Here is a 22,373-nt window from a genome sequence, read left to right on the forward strand (position 1 = left end):
TAAGAGCTTCTACCACCTTGTAAGTTGTACAAGACTAGATTCGCTCTGTCTCAGGAATATGATTCCTAACCCTGTCTGATCTTGAAAATTCCCCTCACTCCTCCAATGTTTCATTTGCAATGCTTGTGGTGAAGCCAGCCCATGGAGTTCTGGGATTGCTTTGCATTTACCTGAACATTGTAGTGTATAAATTCTGTAGGATTTTAGCACATCATTTTGATCAGAGGGGTTTTTAATTCCTTAAAAAACATGCTCTGCTGTGTCTCAGATATATATTCGCAAGAGGCTTGTATGCTCCAGGATGAACCTATGTGCTCACTAGCATCCAAATCGTCTGTCACTTTGACATTTAAATATGTAAATAAATCATATAGGGAAAAAGCAGAAAACTTACATATGTAAATATAGACCAACTGGTTAAAGTTTTTCCTTTAAAATTATCATTTTAATTGTGCAAAGTATATTTTTATTGGGAAGGTTTTGCTTTCAGAAACAAACGTTTCAAAACTAAGGTTTGCCTGTCATCACAGGTGTAATTTGCTCATGTCACTATCTTCTGTCTGCTTGAGGCAGTTTCTCACATGCATCCCAATGGCCTGATGTCCCAAGGATCAGTTGCCTCCTTTACAACTAGAGAAGGAATGGTGCATGTAGGGAATGTGGTAAAGGAACAAAGTCATGATGTACCTGAATAAAAACTCATAATGAAACACCCCAGGCATTCCCAAATTAAAATGTTTAGAGTTATGGGCTGAATTATGTGACCTTTTCATTCTATTTACACAAATACTGAAATGGATAATTGCATTACAAACAATCTTCATTTTCTGCTGGGATTTTCTCTGGCTGGGAAAACACCCTTGTCTTCAGTGATAAGACAGAAAGCAACCAGTATGGCTTCTAAGTAGGAAACCTAAGGGCAGAAGTGTTTTCTGTGTATTTTACTGACCGCTTCGACAGCATGCCTTCTTTAAACAGCATGCACTAAGAAGAGCAGAAATAAGCCATGTGGAAAGAAAAATAACTAGATTTTTATGTCTAGATCAGTTGTATTTCCTTTGGTTGCTCACCCAGTTGATCCCAAGTAGCATATGTTTGCTCATAAGGCTAAGCCATACAGTTGTGTCTTGTGGATGGAAACACTGAGATAAATAATTACTGAGTTTGATATGCACTTATTTATCAAGTAAAAAAATGTCTAGTGCAGTTACTAGACAACAATAACAGATTCTGATCTCTACTTGTTCTGGGAGGTTTTTTAAAAATTTTTTATTCATAGAAAAATATGTCTGAAGGGGTAACTGAGTTTCCACAAGTGTTAGGGATAGATATGCTTCTGATACAAAATGACTTAGGAAAATGAAAGAAAAAGCTGAAAAAGAAAGTACTGTGGTGGTGCAAACTGAAGTGAAAATACGTTCTTAACATGGACAACAAAAATTCTCTCTCTAAAAGCATGTATGGGTTTGCTATTTTTTGTGGGAAGTCTGTTTTTATCTTGTATCACTGTGGTTGCTTCACACCTCCTAAGTAATGCATACAGACTTTCACAAGTATGCAGTGTGCTTCAAGTTCAGAATATACACATTCTCTGCCTAAAAACTTTTCAGTAAATTAGTAAAACCTGACTGAAGCCATCTGGCATATCTCTGTATTCATACTGTTGTTTCTTGCCACTGGATAACAAAACTCAGTTTAAACTTCCAAAGAAGTTTGTGTCTGTCTCTATTTTTCATTGCATGACAGCAGCGTAATCATGAATAGAAAATGTGGGAGCAGAAGGGATGTTTTGGGTTGGTTTTCCACATGTTGAGGCATCTCTCCTTTCTAACACCAGTTTGCAATAAATATATGTGTCGACACGATGACAGAAAATGTAATACATTGTACAGCCACCCAGAAGCTGCCTGGTTTTATGCATATTTAAGTTCACATGCCAGGCAGACTTAAAAAGAATCCCTGTAGAGCCTTGCTTCCTGGACAGTTCAGGTAAAAAGCCAGTTCCTGTGCTGGTGATCCCTTGGATTTTTGTGGGCACAGCATGCAAATGTCTGTAGGCAATGACATGTCCATCAGGATGTGACTGACAGCCTGAAGTGCCACCCTGGCCCCTGAGCCTGCAGATGCTCCTCCACCTGCAACTGAAGGGGCTGTGGAGGCTTGCAGTGCACAGGCAGGGCAGGACTCAGCTCATGTCTCTGTCTCAGACACAACTTGCCTCAGCCCTTCTGCTGCCAGCACACAGATGGGGAAGCTTCAATCTCTGCATATGTTCAGTTTGATCAGTTAGCCCAAGTGTGCTTATTATTTTTTGACCTGTGGAAAGGAAGTAGATATTCCTTATTTTACGTACTGCAGGATAGAGGCAGTGAACATCCAAGGTTTTATCAATTACATTCAGACTAATTGTGATATGCAAACTTTATTAAGTAATAAATCTCTCCACTTGAGGTTTTCCATCCATTCCCATCTTTACAGAATTAAATGGTTCCTGTTTTGATAGTGATGGTACTTAAGACAGTGCTGAGTTCTTAAACCAAGAAATTCATGTTAAGGAATATAACTCATACTTTAAAGAAATTAATGTCTCAGCCACTCCGAGGCTTATGAAAACAGATCAATCCAGTGGTGTGTGAATTTCAGCGCCTACATTGTGTGATTATAAAAATCCACAGGCAATGCAGATGTCTCTTGGATAATCCACTCACAGATGGTCTAATATTTCAGCTCACCCCATTTTTGGTACCACTAACTCCTTGTAGATATTCCAGTAAGTTTCATTGCAGTGCTTCTCTGTGCAGGATCTTTTCCTCCTTTGCTGCTGCAGTAGGCCCAGTCTCTTGAAGTGTCTTTGCTCCTGCATTTCCCTTCACTCAATGCACATCCTGCAGCCTTTGCTCATCTTCAAGATGGTACATGGATAACAAGTGGTCCAGAGAGGACTCTTCCCATTCCTGACCATCCCAGAGCAGTTTGCCCTCTGATGAGTCTGCCCCAGGCCAAAGACATGAAATCTATCTCCCCCAGAGAGTCAGCCAAATGCATGTACCTGTTGTTAAGAAATTCCCACATTTCTCTGGCTTATCTGCCTGGCAGATTCCCTTCTGGCAGAATGGCTGGCTGTCCAAAGAGCAGATGTGCAGTGTTGGGGTGACTGCCTGGCTATGGGGGTAGCACCCAGTGCCTCAGCCTGCACATGTGCTGAAGAATTCCTTGGTGTGTGGTCCATAGGATCATGCGGGAGCGCGGTGCATTTTAGGTTTACTTGTGCATTTCAGTCCTGTGACTTCAGACATGGTCAGCACTTTCCAGTTGGTGATAAACTGTCCCCTCCTCACAAAGCAGTTGTTGAATACGTGCAGGTGGACTCGGTGATGAATGACTGCAGTGAGTCTGAGATACAGCAGAGGTGCCATGGAGGGTACAGATCCACTACAATATGCAAGGTGCAAGCAGTTTCTCCATGCACGTGCAGCAGATTCACTGAGAAGACTTCAGGCTTCTCACCACCATGCATACACACAGAGAGATGAAAACACACCAGAAAGAAAGGACTAAGACTCTTCATCAGGCTACTAAGTACAAAACCAGGTAGCAACCCTGCTCTCCTCTTACATTAATTTTCTGTTCCTGTTGATTATACAAAAGAGCAGCTGTATTGGATCACACAGTTGGTTCATCTGGCTTCACATCCTCTCTAGCAGTAGCCAAAAACTGAACATTACAGCTGAGTGAGAGAACAGAAGAAGTTTACAAGATGCATTTCCTGAGTACTCACTGGCTTCTGAATAGTTGTACTTTGGGGACATCCTTGCCCAGTAGCAGTTTAACAATTTATTATTAAATACGCGTTAAAAAAAGAATCCGTGGCATCCCTTGGAAAGGAATTCAGCAGCTTAATTTCACATTTTATTAAGAATCCCATCCTTTTGACTTCACTTGCCATGCCTAGCTTTTGTGCTGCAAGAAGAAAGGATCACACCTTGTGTTCTTCATATCATTCCTGCTTCAACCTTTCATTGCATCCTCCTTTTCAGACTGGAAAGCCCACATCTTTTCTTGAGTTACCTATATGTAAGCCATTCCACATCTTTAATTTAATAATTACTGTAGCTATTCCCTGTTCTAACATACCATTTTTGAGGTGACAGAACCAAAATCACACAGTGTTCAAAATCTGTTTCAAATGTGCACATGTGCTGTGGCAGCATGAAGGTCTGGTGGGTTTTCTTTTCCTTTGTAATCCCTAACATTTCATTTAACCTTTTTTATTTTATTAGATTGGGTGGCAGAGCTGGAATTTTCATAGATCTATTTATTAGCTATTTATTAGAACTCAAAAATCTTATTCCTGGGTGGAAATGGTCAGCTCAGAGCTCATTTTGCTTATGAAATTAGGGGTTCTTTTGCTGTGTGCATTAGTCTCCTCTGAATTTCATCTGCCATTTAATTATCCAGTTAGCTGATCTTATGAAGCCCCTCCACAGTTCTCCACAGTTAGTCCTCCCTTTTTACTACCCTCATTGAGTTTAGCAGACTTTGTAATCTCACCAGATCATTCATGAGCATCTCAAACGGCACAGGATAAGCAAAATGTACAGCAGGAGGCTCCTGGTAACCTTGTTCCACTGTAAACAAAAAGCCTATGTAGAATATGGACATATTTTTCAGACACTGAGAACAGTCTACATATGACCCTGGAAACAGAATTATGAGAGCTGAATATTTCAATTATGTATTTATAATAACAATTGTGTCTTACAAATTATTATTCTGAATCATAAACCTGCTAGAAATCATTCTTAAAGAGATGAACTTTTCTTCATTATTTCCTAACGCGTATAAGCATCGAAATATGTCAGCTTTTGTCTTCCTTGCTAATTCCAATTACTTGAGAGTGCTAATAAATGTCTTTCTATCAGCTATTCTGTATTACTTTCGTATTCAGGATTGTGTGCTGACTTAAAATGTCAGGTAATAGTGACTATTGTTATCTTGGAACCTGAGGCTCCATGCTCACGTTTCTACCTATTTTAAAAGAAAGCAAATAACACTGAACTTGGAAATATAGCAGGACTATACCTGAATACATGATGGGAGGTTCACATGCAAAAGATTACATTAGGAAGTGTTTAATGCATCATTTTAAGTATTTTACATGGTGATACCAAAGTTTATAGAATGGAGTAGGGTTAGAGTGATTGTTATTTTAAAAACAAAACCATTAGGGTGATTTTGTGAGCATAGATTAAAGATGAGACATTTCACTGGTTGAGGAAAGAGAACTCAGTGTCTTTCCAGAGTAGGCACTGAGAAGAGATGCAGAGCATGGACTAGACAGGCTGAGGTCATAACATTTTTTAAGATGTGCCATCTTACAAACTTCAGAAGAAATAGAATTGCTACATTTCTTCTGTTAAGTGGGCTTTTATTGTGTTCTCTAAGGTCTTGTTTCACTGTTTGAAAAGGTAATGGTGCAGGGGATTTTTGGAGGACAGCAAAGTCTGACTAGTCTGTCTCCAGGCAAGCAGCATTAAAAAACAAAATCCCATACAGCTCCTGAGGGTACCTCTCTGAGCCTGAGTTACTTGTGGGGCACCAGAAAGGGGTGGGGTGTTCAGTAACTTCAGACATCTCAGCTGCATTCTGTGCATCTCCATCTGGACATGAAATCTGTCCACACTATTTTTGCAGGGTCCTGATCGTCCTAACTTTAGGTGTTCCCATGGAATTAGATCCCTAAAGTAACTGAGAGTAGATGGTGAAAATTTAATGGGACCTGACCAGCAAATGGAGACTGATAATAAACACTGACAAACTCAAAGAGTTCAAAGAGTTTAAAGAGTTCATGTCAGCCAGAGCCAATGAATTAATTATCAAGATGGCCTTTCTTCCTCAAGACTTTATGCTTTCAGTTAACATGGAATTTTTTGGAAGGACATTCCAGGGGAAGATCACCTTGTATAACATAAGCAGTTGCAAACCCAGTCACAATATACCTGACCAACCATGTCATGAGTAGTTAAGTCAACACTACAAATACTTTGTGATCATGATTGTTAATGAAATACAGAAAATTCTGATTTATTGCAGAGTTAGTATGATGGCTCAGCAAATTCATTATATTGATGCAGGATTGTCAAAATAATAACCAGTATATTTTAGGAAGAAAAGTTGCAACATGCAAATGGTCCTTTTGTTTCCAGTAATTATTTTCCACAAATTTATTGGCACAGAATTAATCTGTGCAAGCAAAATAGTATTTTTTTAGAAAGCTATTACAAAGTTATCCTGTATTACTTATTTTGTTGGTATTTTTAAACTTTCTTTTTGACCACATTTTACTGACCCTTATTTTCTGAACAGTACATATAAAGAGCTAGAACATCTGGAATTGACACATTTGAGTGTGTCAGGACCCTTTCATAGCCGTGGGAGGTTAGTGTCCTCTAGATGGCATTCAAGGAATTGCTGCATGTGTGGACCTTTTTTTTTCCTGTATCCAAGATTTCCTTAATAGCTGCTGGTTTTTGGTGTTTTGGGGTCTTTTTGGCCACGTTTCACCATATGTTTGAGTACAGAGGGATTTGAGATGATTGTCTGCTGTAGAAATTTTTACAGAGATCACTGCCGAGTTCTGAGACATGGGTCTGAATTAGCAGGCCTTACTGTTTGGTTTTGTTTGTGAGCCAAAGAAGTTTAAATACCCTGTGTGGACACACTGATTTCTCAGACTTGCCCAACTACAGACTCAAAATTGAATCACAAAACAAAGTGTGCTATTGGGCAAGGAGAATTACTTAAAACATCTAAGGAGGATTCAAAGAAGGAAGATTTTCTTCATGATAAAAGAGGCTGAGCAAAATTTTGCTCCTGAGATCATTATTTTCTGAGCTATTCCAATGTAGCAATATTGCTTGTAAGCAGTAGTGCAATACCAATGTCTAACCCTGGTGCTTACCATGAGCTATCAAACTGAAAGTTGTCTAAATTCTCAAGTTCTAATTTTGTGCATGCTCTGGTTTCCTCTGTTTTTGACAATGTTGACGATCTTGGACAAGGAACATAACTCTAAGTATTGTTTTGAGGATCGAGCACTTAAAAGTTAGACCCCGAAGCACTCAGCTGCACATCACTAATGTACTGTGTGGATATGAGCCATTAGTTCTTACAAGCAACTACCAGAGCTACAGAGATGGGTGTTTTCTCTCTGTAAAATTTCTGTAGTCCAGAAGACTTCAGGGACAGATAAAAGCTGCTTCCAGAAGGAAGCTGTATGTAGCCAAATTGCCTTTGCACTGAGCTAAACAGAAGGCTCTGTAACCAGATAGTATTTCTGAATTTCAGGAGGCTCATCTAGTTCATTTTTTTTTCTCTGGCAATAAGCTATGGGGGACACTGATGGAAGAAGATCAGGAAGATATCAAATAATGCCTCTTCGTATGTGGTCTTGCAGTTCCCAGCAGCATTCAGTAGCATCTTAGTTAATAAGGAATGTTTTCTGTTTCTTGCCTCGGTGCCTGTCAACTCCCTAATTTTTTGGAGGCCACAAAATTTTTATGGTCCTTTTTAGAAAACAACCAGTGCAAACTCTGCATGTGTCAGTAGGTCCCCTAGACTTCATCCCTTGGACAAGAAGAGGTTGTGTAGGACAGCAGTGCTCAGCTTTCCTCCTCAAACCTTCCTGCCTTCCTTTTTTCTGTAGGAAGCATATTTGTTGTGGTGCTGGAGATAGGAGATGAAAAATAGACCTGGAAAAAGAACTCCAAGGGCAGAGTTCAGCACACAGAATGTTGAAGAACACAAAACCTCATAGAGTGTCAAGAAAAAGAATAGAAATACCAAAGGGGCGTAAGGGAAGAGTTCTGAGAATTCAGTATCTCTTGCTAGGAGGGCATTCATTGGATAATTAATTTTTTTGAAAGAAAAGACAGGCTCCTTAAGCTAAGTGATGTACTGGCCTGGAACTGTGGATGTTCAGGTTTCTTCCTCACATGAATCTCTGTCAGGAGATTGCCTCTCCATAAGCATGGATATGTATAGTAAGTATTAAACCACAAGCTGCAGGGCATGAGCTAACTTGCAGCAAATAGTTGAAGAGGCTTCCCTTTTGAAAGGTTATTCCATAATTGCCCAGGCTTCCACAAACCTTGCTTTGAAACATATTTTACTGCCTATCATCTGATCTAATTTTTAGGCTACTCTTCTTTCTTGGTGTTTTAATTATTGTACAAGTCAGAAAGATGAAAACTCTTTAGATCTCAATGGTTTTTCAACTCTGCTGAGTTTTGTCTGTGTGAATAAAAGCAACTCAGTCTTCTTCAAAGAGGGAAACACACCAAAAAAACATTAATTTTTCAAATTCATTTAATATTAGTGTGACATGCTTTCAGGATATGAACACAATAGTCCAGACAGAGCCACTGGCCTCTTCTGAACCTCAGGTTTTAGACATAACAGAAGTTAAAGGCTGGCACCTCTTTGCTTTTAGAGTTGATTTGCCCTGATGCCTTCAGGTGTCATTGCTTCTATCCATCACCTTGTGAGCCTGCCCTCAGACTCAGAGGTGTGTCAACATCCCCAATGAGCTAACTAAAAGAACACATGAATGATTTTTCACTACATAGCATTGATATTTTGTCCATGTTTTTTTGATAACTTAACCATGCTACTTCATGTAGAAGTATTGTATAGATACACCCAACTGAAAAACAGGAAAAAAGAAAAAAAATATTTATTTAGGATGTTGACATATCTAAAATTACTCTTGCATTGCTCTGGAGGTCACCTTTAAAGAAGATGCATGGCTGATTTTGCAATGAGCTTCTGTGCTGATGGTACTGAGGCATGTATTGAATGCTGTGGCTAAAACCAGGGCATACATTTGATCGACCAGCACCCAAAGCAAGTTCAGCATCGCATCTTCTAACTACAGAGGCATATAAGACAACTTGCCAAAACTAATCCCCAGGTTTTTAACTTATTTGAGTCAATTCAGATTCTACCCTACTTGACTAGAAATTGAACACCTATCCTGCATTTGGCAGCAGTAGTGCTCTGCAGTGATTCCCATGCATCAAGTACAAACCATTGACTTCCTGGCCTCCTAGAAGTGTTTCTTGTCTGTATGCCAGAGTTTAAAAGGGACTGCTTTTCTGTGCATAGGTTTCCACATTAAAGATTTAAAAGATACTTGACCCTCAATAAAACAGAGCTAGACTACACCTTTGGAATCTTTTTAGCATTTATGAAGTATATAATAAGTTACATAATTTTGTTTGTAACATCACTCTGGGAATTAATTTATGAGGGCATATTTATTTAGCATCAGTGTGATTTATAGAATGCTTTGTCAAAATCAACATTTTTGGGGAAATTGTTTGAAGATGTACATTTGAAGTCAGTATCAGATGTGTCTTCGTGCACTTACACACATTCACTCAAAATGTTGAAGTACAGTAGCTCTGACATTCTCTGCACATGCCAACAAACACAGCTTTTACAGAAGGTTCACAGAAGATGTTCACATAAAATATTCATGATATTCTTGCTAAAAGAAAAACCTCTTTCAGACCTGTAAAGTACTGTTTGACAGAAAATTACTTCTACAATCTGATCTAGCTTTGTATTTTGATATAAACAAGAGCAGGAAAGATTTGCTGAAATGAGTGCACATTTTATGTTTGCCTTTGTTACATCGTAGGATGAGTAGCAATTAATGGAGTGAAAAGATTGCAGATTTCCTAGTTCTTTTTAACCTGCTTATTTCATTTTCAAACTTCTGAGATCAATTTAGCAGCAGGAAGTTCTGCAGAGCAATTTGGTTGCAGTTGACCCTGGAGGGGTTGTTGCTGAATGAGACTTAGTTACAGCTCTGTTTCCATAATGACACCTTGCCACAATAAATGACGCCGCCTTAACCTCAAGCTGTATTTCCAATAAATTTATAGCAATACCTAAGTTTCACCAGGAGGCTGAAAACAAAGTTCTCTGAAGAAATGTGTCACCACAGGTTGTCCCCACATCACAAGGCACCTAGCAGTGCTGGCATGATATTTTTAACTTACATAACACACAGGCTGGAACACATCTTTCTTCACGCTGATTAACATCATTATAGTAGCAATCTGAGTCTGCTGATAAACCAATTTCTCCTGCCTCCTTCTCTTTTAACACAGGTTTCCTTAAAAAGGAAACCCCATAAGCCACTCTGCCTTCTCTTTTAGAGGAATTCCTGCATGTCAGGAATGGTACCCCAGGAAAGCAAACACACCACTTTCAAACATGCCACCAGCCGACAGTCAGTAGCTCACAACAGTGTCTGAGGCAGGAGGAGCAGTGAACAGCACAACACAGAACATTTGAGGTTGTGAAAGCAGAAAATCTATGTTAAGGACATAGTGTTCTTTTACTTCTCCTGTGGGTACCACAACAGGGTTTATACTTGGCATAAGGAGTGGTAGGAAGGGAATTGACTTACCCGGGACGGCCTCTTGCACCCTTCCCTGGTTTTTGCTCCAGAACAGCATACCCAGAAGAAGCCAATGAAGAGAAGGGCTTTTTTTCCCCCCAGTTGCCACATTTCTAAGTTGTTGCCACCTGTTGTGACCTGATGTACCAGTCCCACACAACCTCAGTTTTGTCTTCTGCCAAACAAGGAGAGGGCAGCTCTGGTTTGCAGAGAACTGTTCCCTCAGGAATCCCAGTGACCTATTAGGTCTTTAAGTCACTCATTGCCTCCTGCTGCTCCAGCCATAAAAGGCAGTGGAAAGGAGCCAAGAACCTGCTTATTCTGATGCATATCCCTTTGGTTGCCAGAGGCCTGTTGATTTGATATTATTTCCATTTATGTGACAGGCAACCTGGTTCAGTTTTGCTTTTTTTTTTTTTTTTGTTCGCATCTGATTCCTGGAATCACACCCTCCCACTATGCTTTTTTGAACTGAATTTATTGCACTTGCTTCAGACATACAGAGCATATAAAATAACTCCTTAAACCATACATCTAGGTAAAGCATTTGTGTGATTTTTTAAGTGATACTATTAAAAAAACAAAACAAAACAAAAAAAACTTCTAACTAAAATATTCTGAATTGTTCATTGTGTTATAAATTATGTCTGATATCTCACAATGCTTTTTACCTTTGAGGGTTTTGCACATATCCTTCCTCAGAGAGTGCAGAACAGCCACACAGTCTGACTGACAGCTGATAAGGCTTTATTTGATATTGTTGTTTTAAGTATCTTCTCCTAAAATCCACTTTGAAGAATCAGAAGCTGAGTAGGTCCTGTAAGAAGTAAAGATTTAGTAGTGCTTCTCTCTGAAGTTCGAAAAATGGAGAATGGCAGCACATTCTGTAAATGAAAGAAAATCTGTAGTGTTGCAAAATCGTGTGGATGAATAATTACTGTCTCCTTACATAAGATCAACAACAGATGAAAGAGAAATTAAGCAGCAAGGAAGAAGGAATTGCATTATGGAACAGAAAAAAAAAAAAAAAAAAAAGCTATGTTGAATTTACATTTACCCTGGAGGAAATTTGGGGGTTGTGTCTATCATGACCTTTAGCCCACAGCTCTGTAGCAGAATCCAGTTTTTGACAAGGGTGTTTGGTTCAGTTGGCTTCCATCTGCCATTTCTGAGCAAGCAGAGGAAATCTGTGAGGGGAAAGACTTTAAGATGGAGGGAGAGATGGTAATTATAACTTGCTGGAGGCCTATTTTCAGTAAATGAAGTGCTTCAAAAGAAGCACAGTGCTCTGCTGTCTTTTGAGTGCAAACCTTTAGGGAGCTAGTGTAATAAAATGAAGTAAAAAACACTTTTATTTATTCCAAACTTGTTAATTTGCTAGCTGTAATGCTTTGTCAGGGAATCACCATGCTCAACTTTGAACTCCAAGGTTAGTGCCACTAATAGTATCCCCTCCAAACATTGTAACTGTGAATTACTACTGAAATGATTAGGAAGATAAGAGATTCTATTATGGGAAGAATCAAATATCTTATCTAGTCACTGTAGTAATTGAAAGCAAGCTTGTGTGGTAAGGAAACAAATTCTTACTGAATTCAGTATAAACCTGAAGATGTTTCATCCATGTGAACATCTTTAATACACAGAGATGGGTTATGAACTATTTTTTTTTAATAAAAGTTTATTATCTGTTCATATTTCTGTGATCTTGTTTCCCATATCAACTTGTGCTTAGGTTTTAGTCTTTTATATTCACACACTTACACTTCTAACAAGAAAGTGCTCATGTATTGCAAATAATGGAACTTATTGACATTCACATTTTACGTTAAGATAGCTCAGTCAAAAGATTAAAGAAAATCTCTGGAGTACAACCAGAAGAGAATATAAACAGAGGTCTCCTGGATCCCTATCACATCCCTTCTTCATAAGAGAGTCTTTCTTCCCTTAGCCTACAAAGATAGCAACAGGAAGATGAACGAACAAACACAAAAGAAAGGAAGGATGAACTGCATCTCTGCTGGAGGATTAACACCCATATTGCAGGAGTAAAGACTGCTCTGGATGATAGACAGCACAACTACATCCTTTAGATGACTGACCATGTGTGTCACCCACGGCATTAGTAATGCAGGATGAAGGTTTCAGGCCTCTTAACTTCCCTGGAAAATCCTTGGTAAATAGCTCAAATGGGTAGAATACTGGAAGCACTATCATTGATCAGGAAATGTTGTTTCATTACTTCAGTTCTGTTACTGGAGTAAAATGTCTTCTCTGAGAACATCTTTTTACTGCTTATTACCTTTCTAATAGTCTTTCTAGAATCAGAAGTAAAATCAATACTTTCCTTACTGTGCCCTGAAATAACTTTTTTTTTTTTTTCAAATGTGGCACTGTGAATAAAACCTCAGTGATCTCAGTGCTCTTTTTATTGATATTTATAATATAAAATCATACTCAATGTCCAATAGTATAGGAATTCTAATATAGTTAGAGAACCTAGGCTGGTGAAACACTGTAAAATTACAATAGCATTCTCTGGTATAGAAAAAGTGCAGATAGTGTTTTTACCATCTGGAAAAACACTTCAGATTTGGACCTTGATACATCTCTATTCTGTTTCATTAATTTCCTAGCATTTTTGTATAATGGACTTGGAATTATTAGATAACTATAACTTCTATAGTGTTAAGCATCGTTTACTGTTGGTTTAATTTGTGCCATTAACCTGTGATTGAAGCTTGAAGAAGCCCTTTTAATGAACAGGAAAACAGTTTTCTTTTGTTTTCTGACCCAACACAGTCAACATAAATTGGTCATTATAGCATTAATATCTCTTCCAACCTCTTACTGAAAGAACTTGTTCCCCAATAGGAGGAATGCAGGCTCCCTGCAGGATGTTAATGCAGGTTTCCTCCTCTGTGGGGTGAAACTAGGAGGGATTAGTGAGTTTCCAAAGAGAAGCAAGGTTTTTGAGTAGGGTTTAGTCAGTATTTCCCCATAACTGTAGTTGAGAAGTGACTGAGATAGGAAAGAAGGACGAGGCAGGGAGAAGGGTGGATTCCTCCTCTAAAGGGAAACCCGCACTCAGAAAACACATGATAAAGCCCTGTATTTTGGTGAGTGTGGTCTCTCCTGTACCTTGGAGCAGGCAGAGATCTCAAGAAAAGAATAACATTTAATGGTGTGATTCACGTTATTGTTGGTAATGGCAGAGGTATAGAAACAACAAACTGAATTAAACATGTTATCCCAAATTTATTACCTTATTTACATATTGAGACCCCCAGTATCTTACATATGGAGACCCACAGCCTTGTCATGAGGATGGTGTCCAAAGGAGTGAGGTTGCACACCTCCCTCCAGCATCTGTACAGTTCAGATCCCACTTTCACTCTCTCCTGTCCAGATTTGTATCTGCTGGCACTTCATTGGTTTTGGGCAAAACAGATACAACTCGTGGGGAAGAAAGGACAAAACTGGTGCAGCTGTTCTTGGTTTTTTGGATGGTAACTTCTTTTGACAAGAAAGTGACTGTTCATACCTGCTACTGCCCTTACTGTCAGCCAGGGAGAGGCAATTGAGCTGTCATGTTTTCTCTTCACTAAAGAAATAAGATTTGAAATGAGATACCAAGGGGTGAAATAACTCCGTGTACAGACAGCAATTGGGTGAGCTTTGGTCATCAGCTGCCATTGGGTCAGAGGCTTCCTCACCATGAATGGGCATCCTATAAAAGCTGTTCAGTCCTAGAAACAGGAGGCATTTCTTTGCCTACTTTCAGGGCTGTGAAACCACAAACAGCACAATTAGAAAATGCACTAAAGGAAAATAGCTTCAGAAACCCTACAGATCAACTATTCTGAAATCAGACAGTTACAGATAATGGAAGTCAGCTGCGGAAAAAGAGAAAGTTTCTAGGGAAAAAACACTGTGATCCAGTCATTGTTTAAAATACGCATTTTCTCCCCTGTATGTAGCACATGAGAAAAAAACGGATTCTGAAAAAGAGAAGCCAGAGGAATTCAGAATAAAATCAGCTCGCTCTGAATTAAAGAATGAACTTCCATTATTCAATAAAAATTTGTAAAGACTAAGAAGCTTATCAGAATAAATTAAATGAGGAGATCAGCACCTTGTAGATGACTCATTGTAATTCAAGAAATTTATAACAGTGTAGAAGAAAACAGATGGTGCAAAGAGTCCTCAGTACAAAACACAGATCCAGTGCTGAGCTCAAGAGCCAGAAAGCACCCTTCAGCCTAGGACCAGTGGCAAGAAAATGCTGCCATTAAAGTGATTAAAACCCATGCTGCTTTTCTAAGCATTTCTTTTTTCAAATGGTTTCATTGGGCAACCAAATGAGAGCTCTCCTGCAGCTACTGGATTTGAAACAACTAATTAAAAGAACTTCCCATTGATTCATCATAGGGACATTAGAGCAGTCTTTAGGAATGGGAAAATAGGATTTACCTATCTTACAATCTTCTGGTTAAAAAGAGTTTTAACAATAAGTGAATAGGATCTTTAAGATCTAATTGACTTCTCTAGTGAGCAACAGTTATAAGGAGCTGAAATTTCTCCACAGAAATTAGTTCTCTTTAGTAGCACTTCACAACAAAAGAAATAGAAACTCAGCTAGCTGTGCTTTTAATTACATGGTTTTATTTGTCTGTTTCTTCCTACAATAAATTTCTGACTGGAATCCTATCTGGCAAAAACAGGATCATCCTTCTACACATACAGGAAATGGTCAATGGTGACTCCTCTGGGTCTTTTTATTAAAAGGTACACTTTTTTTTTTTCCACCTAACACAAATACACGTCTCATGTTCACAGTTTTATGTGCACATCTCTGCATTTTGATTTAGAGGATTCAGTGCTGGCCCAGTGCTACAGATGTGATGTGAGCCTTGCTGTATGGGCTTGTTGGTTTCAAGTGCAGGTCAGGCACAGCTGGTTTAGGAGAGATCTAAAATAATTTTGTTCCATTAATTTTCTACTGAGTTGTTTCCCAGGAAGACAACTGGGATTATTTCATGTACTGAAGTTTTGAAAGAATCTTGCAGTGCACCATGACTGTGCTTTGATATGCACTTCCTCAAATGGAAGAATTACTGCGTTGAGCTCAGGCTGAAAACATGCATGAATTGCTGTATAAATTTGGAAGTCAGAACACAAAATACCCGTCCTGCAGTACATATGGAAAGCTTATAAAGGTTAGGCAATAGTTTGAAGACATGTTATATCAGCAGTCTATATTTTATAAGCCTAAAAGAGCCAAGAATATAATTTTATCTACAGCTTAATCTGATGTTTTCTGTCATTAATCGTAATAATTTTGCAAGGATTGGGTTGTCTGACCAGCAAGCTCCCAAATGCAGTGGAATGAAGCCGCAGTGTGCTGGGAAGGTGGCCCAGCTGATGCCTATCACCTCTAAGCAGGCACACACTCAGATACCAGATGTATCTGAGAGGTTGCTGTAGCTCCCTCAGACCTACCTAAATCACAGCTCGATGCCAGTGTATGACTCCAAATTACGAATACTAAAACAATTTATGTGAGCAGTGCCCTCCTAGGCCCTTGATCAGTGTGTAGCAATTACAAATCCATGTTTGCTAGCTCCTGTTTTCCTTTAAACAAGCCTGACTGTATCTTGCTTGGAGAAGCTGATTGTACCCCAGGGAAATATTATGAGAGCTCAACTTCACCCTCAGTTTCAAGAGTAAAAATTTCATTTTAGCTGAGGGAGTAGTTATACATACCCCGGGATAACATTTTGGTTCCAATCCTGTGAATGCTTTTTATTTATTAGTTTGTGTTTTACTCTGTTCAGTTATTTATATTATGCTGTTTAAGGACTTCCTGAAAACCAGGTTAATCCTTTATTCTGCATAGAATTCTTTTTGTTTCTCTGATACCCTTGCGTCTGAGCTGTGGTTAAAATGGCAGAAGTGTAGAAGTTTCCTGTGTAAGCTCTTAAACTTTGGTAGGGTTTTTTTTTCTGGTGTTATGTGTTGAGTTGGGGTTATTTTCACATCAGAGAGGACCAAATTACTATCCCACAGAACAGTAATCCAAAGGGAAGATTGACAAGGGTTGGAAGTTAATTTTCTCTCTGAGATAAGTGCGTTCTTACAGAGAAAGATATGCACATCTCTGTGTAGAGTTTCCCTTTTTTCAAAGGCAAACAGACGGTTTTGTTTTCTTCAGTGTTTGTTTGCATTTTAGAATTTATTTGTTGTTTTCATTTCTTAAACTTCCTGAAATATTTACAGGAAAGAAAACTAAGGTGTGAAATTTTGTGACTAGAAGCAGATTCTCTTTTCATTTTTTCATTTTCCTAGGGAGGCTCTTGCATTCAAAAGACAAAAACAGAAGTCAGAAAAATATGTTATTTTTAGGAGACAACTCCATGGAAACTTGGAAGAAGTTAAGTAAGGCTCAGAGTAGAGAGAAATGGGGAAGGTGTGTAATAAACCGATATTTTTTAGTGGAAAGACAAATAGTGAAATCTGTGAACCACTTATGGTAGCTGGATTGTTGATCTTACTCACTTGTGTTCAAGACTGTTGAGCAATATGACTGGGTTTGCTGTAACATTTGGGAAAGCTGCACATCAATACTATTAAAACATTAGTGTCTGGAGAATATTTTTACATGCTTGACCAGATTAATAAAATAAGCAAAGATCATGTTCTAGAATGCAATTTTTGCACCATTTGAAATTATTGCATAGATAACCGAACACCTTCTTTTCCAAAAAGGCAGAAAAACTGTGTCTTAAAATTGGTTAACCCCACAGTGAGATAATTTGGCTCCTGGGTGCATCCATGCATGTTGGGCCCCTTGCAGAAGCCACTGGAAGCAGTTCCTACTTGCTGTGCTGCTGCAGGCCTGTGGTGTCGGTGGTGGCACGCAGGTTTGGGGGCACCTTTGCCCCCCAGTTTGCCCATAGCCCCATCCCTGCCAGTGGCCTCCTGACAGAGCTGGCTGTTCGTGCACACAGACTCCTCACAAGGGGCCGAAGTGCCCTTGCCCAAAAAGGGATTCGTTGCGTCTGTTTTAAGCTGTGTCGCTTTATTTTACCCCAAAGAGTAAACTGAATGTACATCCTGAAGAGCTGAGTTATAACATTGAATGAAGATTAACCTGAATGCAGAATTTGCTGCCTCTGAAATGTGGTTCTGCTCTGGGCATGGTGTGCTCGGAGCCAGCAGTGCGGCCTGGCTGGGGCAGGGCCCAGCACAGGCGTTTCTTTCTGTATTTTTGCACAGAGCCATTTTTCAGAAGCTGCTCTGCACTTCAGCAGAGGAGTTACTAGTGTGTACTTGAGACATTAATTCCAGGTTATATGGTTTCCCTGAGAATTGCCATCTGTCATGGTTTTCTGTCTGGAGGTCACTCCAAGTTGCCTCGGGTTGGTATCCTCAGACAGGAGGTTGGAAGGATAAACCGTGTGCTTCGTGTTTAACCCTTAGTTATCCTTTTCCCTTTCAGCACCCACCTTGATAGGTATGGTAAGGAAGGACTGGGCTTCCCAAAACAGCATTGCCCTCTCCTGGCAAGAGCCGGACTTTCCCCATGGAGCAATTCTGGACTACGAGATCAAGTACTATGAGAAAGTAGGTCTCACTTACAGCATCACCCACACTCAGATCCTAAAGAGCAGTGTGTTTCATATTTTTAATAGTATTCTTTAAATCTTTTCACTTGACCCCACATACAATGCTGTGTATGCTAAAGTAGACGCTTTATTTTGTGCTGATTTTTTGTTGTTCTGCTTCTAACTTGTTAATGACTGTCTTGTTTCACATCAGAATCGAGTAGAGCAGCTAACAGATTGTAATTTACTTGTCTCATAGTAACTACATTTACAAACATGGATAAATGGATCACATGCTTGAACATATTTTGATATATGGGCTGTAAAAACTTCACATTAGAGGGACACCGAAGCAGCAGAATTACAGTGAATGGGAACGTGATTTTATTTTGAGGCCAAAAAAAAAAAAAATTCATTTATTATTGCTGAGTAAAGCAAAAATCTGTGCTTAAAGGATAGAGGGCACCAGCCTTGTTTAGAGGGTTACAAGAGAGAGAAACTGTCGGATTTCTGGCGCTCTGTCAAAATCAGGCAATTTCACACAGAAGAGACCTACAACATGCATGTAAAGGTACAAGGTGCATAGACACAGCAGGTCTCGGGAAAGCATAGTTTGAAGCCTCCTTGTCCATAAGCACAAAACATATTTGGTCATTTCCAGTTGCTACAGGACCTTGTACCAGTAAAAAAATTTTCTGCTGCCCAATGCCTTCAATCCTGAAGACAGAGACAGGAAATTGTTGGTCTCCATGCCTTAAACAGTTCCCTGCCAAGTCAGTTCTTGCTGTTTCTCTGTCCCCATCTGAAGTCACAGTGGAACTGATGGGTGTGTATGAAGACCACAAAGAACAGAAACACAAACTAAGTAATGAAAGAAAGTTTTAGGGATGTTAGTCTGTGTAAATATCTGAGAATTTTATTCCTTGACTGCACTTCTCTATTGAGATTATGCAGATTTAATGATGCAGAAGAAAGGGTGAACTGGGAAAAAAATCCAAACAATTTAACTAGGACAGCTAGAAGGGGAAGACATTTGGTAAGCCAAAGCAAGGAACCCCATTTTCCTGCACTAACGGCAGTCCTTCAGGCTCTGATCCATTATCATAACAAGCCACATTATGACTTGAACTTCGTTTTCTTTGTTGATATTACAGAGGTGAATTAAACACGACAAATTGTGAGATTTTATTCAGTTGAATAGGAGCAGTTTCAAAGATCTGTAGCCATTCATATGGATGTTAAACTACAAATCTTATATACAGATATATAAAAATCCTCCATCAATGGATTATGTGCCAATACCAGTCAGTGCTGAGTGACAAGGCAAATAATTTTCCTTCAGGGTCTGCTTATTACTTAGCCTTGACCATTGTTCAGCAAGACTACATGCACAGGCTTTATGGCCCTTTCCTAGATACAGTTTAAACCACTCTTAGCTGTTTTTACAAAAAAAATAAAAAACCACATTTTCTTTTTTAACCTTTTAAAATATATAAGGGATATCTTCTATCTATAAACTCTTTCCTCTGAGGTCTGAGGCACTGCTGGCATCTTCCAGTGCTTTGGCACAGGTGTAATTTGCAAGAACTCTCTTGGAGACCAGGTTCTAGATCAGAGAGATGAATATTCCAGTACTGCAAATCAGTCTGCTTATTTATAGCATTAAATTAGAGAATGTTACTTTACACCACTTTAATAATATTTAAATCAAGAAGAGTACATTATAACACTGGTTAAGTGTAGTTGCCAAATGAAAATGAAATTTTATATTGAGAAAAAAAAGGGGGGGGTCCTACCTCAAAACCAGAAAATATTAATATGCACAATTAATTTGATTATTAACAATTCTGATTTCATTTTTTTCTTCTTCACTGTGGAGCTCTGTATATTAAGTAGCATAGTTTGTGTCAGGGCTAGATGTAGCAAGTGACACCATAATGTCTCAGCCTTCTGAGAAACTCTGAAAGAGGGGAATATCAGCATTCCTGTTCTCAGCAGAAGTGCTAAAATAGGGATGTTGTTGCATGCCCACAGGAAATACTGTAAGAGTGAAGTAATTGTCTGCTGGATTTAGTATGAGTTTATCACAAAGACATCCCTCTAACAGAGAGTAAAACTGTAGCTAAGGTTGAAGAACATGTTAAATATGAAAAGGTCAGAAATTTTATTAATGTCTAAGGGAGTCAAGAAAAATGCACAAAACAGTAGTAAAAACACTAGGTAGAAAAATGGACCAACTTTTGCAGTCCTGTCTTTATCCCTTTCTGCCTGTCATTTGCATTTAATAAACAAAGGAGGTTTGGTTTTGTTAAACAATATAAGAAATTGAATGTCTCCATCAAATACAACCACTCAATCCCTAAAATTCAGCTGTTTATATGAGTTTCTTAACTTTGTGAAGCTCTGAAGAATTATGCAATATTCTAAAGTTTTACGAGTATTTACTGCTATTTCTTTCAAGGTTCCTTATTGACATTTGAAAAATTGCCACTACATCATTGGGGAGCACATTAGGAGAGTATACCTGCTTTTAATTATCACCAGTAGGAATTCTGCAGCTCACAAATGGAAGTTACATCTAGTCATGGGCTCCCAAAGTTTCCTGGAACATATGTAAACTTCAGAAATCAAATAGCTGACCAATAAATAAAATGTAAACACTCCACAAAATGGGGCAGTTTCCAACAATTTCATAAGGAAGAAAATTAATGATGAGCATGGAACAAAGAGATGCATCTTTCCATGCATTTCCAGAGCAAGCAGAAGAAGGGGTAGAGGCTAGACTGTGCTAATTATGCAAGAGACTTAGATTTATGCTCTTGTGAAATACAAATTGCACAGAGAGAACTATCAAAAGATCAAGCCCTCCCTGTGAAAAATATTCTTCTGAGAAAGACTACCAAATTTTAAAGAAATAAAGTAGAGAAGGAGAGTGATAAAAGGGTCTCAGTAAGTTACAAATATGGAAACATATATTAATTTCAAAATACAATACAACAGCTCAGTAATTTTTCTGCTTTAAAGTACTTTTTCCCATATGATCTTCATTTCTCTAGGGAATTTCTGTAAAACACTCAGAATTTCATGAAATACTGTTTCCAAAAATGAAAATCTTGGTGGCAACAACAAAATTTCATCATGAGCCAATTATACAGATTTGTAGTTTCTTATTTAGGAGTGCACTGGTACATTTTTATTGGTTGTCTGATAAGAGGTCCCTTTGTTCTGCAGCCTTTCAGCCAAAAATGCAGTGAGCAAAATCTGACGTAGAACATAATTAGAGAGCTGATTTGGCCTGAGAGAACAAAAATTCCTCAACATTGAGTCCAAGATGCTCTGAGCTCTGTCACAGCAAAGAGAAAGGGTTTTCCATTGCTGGAAGAGGTGTGTATTATAACCAGAGAGAGAATATCATGATCCTGAAGTAATAGTCTGTGTTGAGGCCTGGTAGTTGAAATACCTGATGTCAGGTAGATTGTTAATCTTCTCAGAACTATACCTTGGACAATAAGTGAGTCTTTACAGAAACACACAGAGGATCAGTTAAATGTTTGCTCTTTGAGATCTAAGGTGTGCTCATAAAAGCATTTCTTCTTACGACATTCTTTGGGGTCTTTAGATACTAAACACTGCAAATTATCTCTCTTGATAGAGGGTGTCTGCCCTGTTCTGCACCCTCTTTGTCTGTCCATTGTATTTTATGATCCCTTGGTATCATCCACAAACACTGTTTCTAAAAAGAAAACTCTCTCATGGGCAGTACTGTCTTTCCCTTTAAAAATCAAATTCCAGACATCAGTGTAATCTCAGTGTCATTGATAATTGCAATTAATTTTTCTTTTATACTTTAAACTATAACTCAGACACTGACCAAAGCTTGTACTATTTGCAAGATTCCAGGGCATCATAATCTCTTTACCTCTCATTAAAAGAGTTTAATGTTTGAGGCAGGTGAAGGAGTGGGGCCTTGTTAGAGCCTTGTAATGACATGAAGTCCTTCTGTAGGAATTCCCTCATGGGAGAGGGAACACAGCACACAGTGGATATAAACCTCACCAGCTGCACTCCAGGTTGTGCAGCTGAACTGGAAAATGCTTATTCCTCCCCTTGCCATCCAAACCCATAAAGTTAATCATCAAAAATTAATGCTCCCTGAGACCTGTATTAGGCATACCAAGCTGTGCACGTATCAGCAACTGTATTAAGTTTGTTCTCCCACATGGCCCAAGCACACCAGCTGGATTACATTTCCTGTTATACACAAGATAACATATAATTAGCTAAGGAAGCCTGTC

General features: G+C 38.8%; 1 protein-coding gene across 1 annotated transcript in view; it reads left to right on the top strand.

Moving 5' to 3' along the window:
- Nucleotides 1-22,373, top strand: part of EPHA6 (EPH receptor A6) — a gene marked incomplete at its 3' end in the record, with an annotated part of 381,057 nt that overhangs the window by 240,369 nt on the left and 118,315 nt on the right. Inside the window, exon 6 of the mRNA XM_082277981.1 lies at nucleotides 17,973-18,097. Coding sequence (XP_082134107.1) covers nucleotides 17,973-18,097 — 125 coding nt within the window. The remainder of the gene's footprint in view (nucleotides 1-17,972; nucleotides 18,098-22,373) is intronic.

This window comes from Coloeus monedula, assembly GCF_965178545.1.
Source record: "Coloeus monedula genome assembly, chromosome: 3".
Taxonomy (NCBI): domain Eukaryota; kingdom Metazoa; phylum Chordata; class Aves; order Passeriformes; family Corvidae; genus Coloeus; species Coloeus monedula.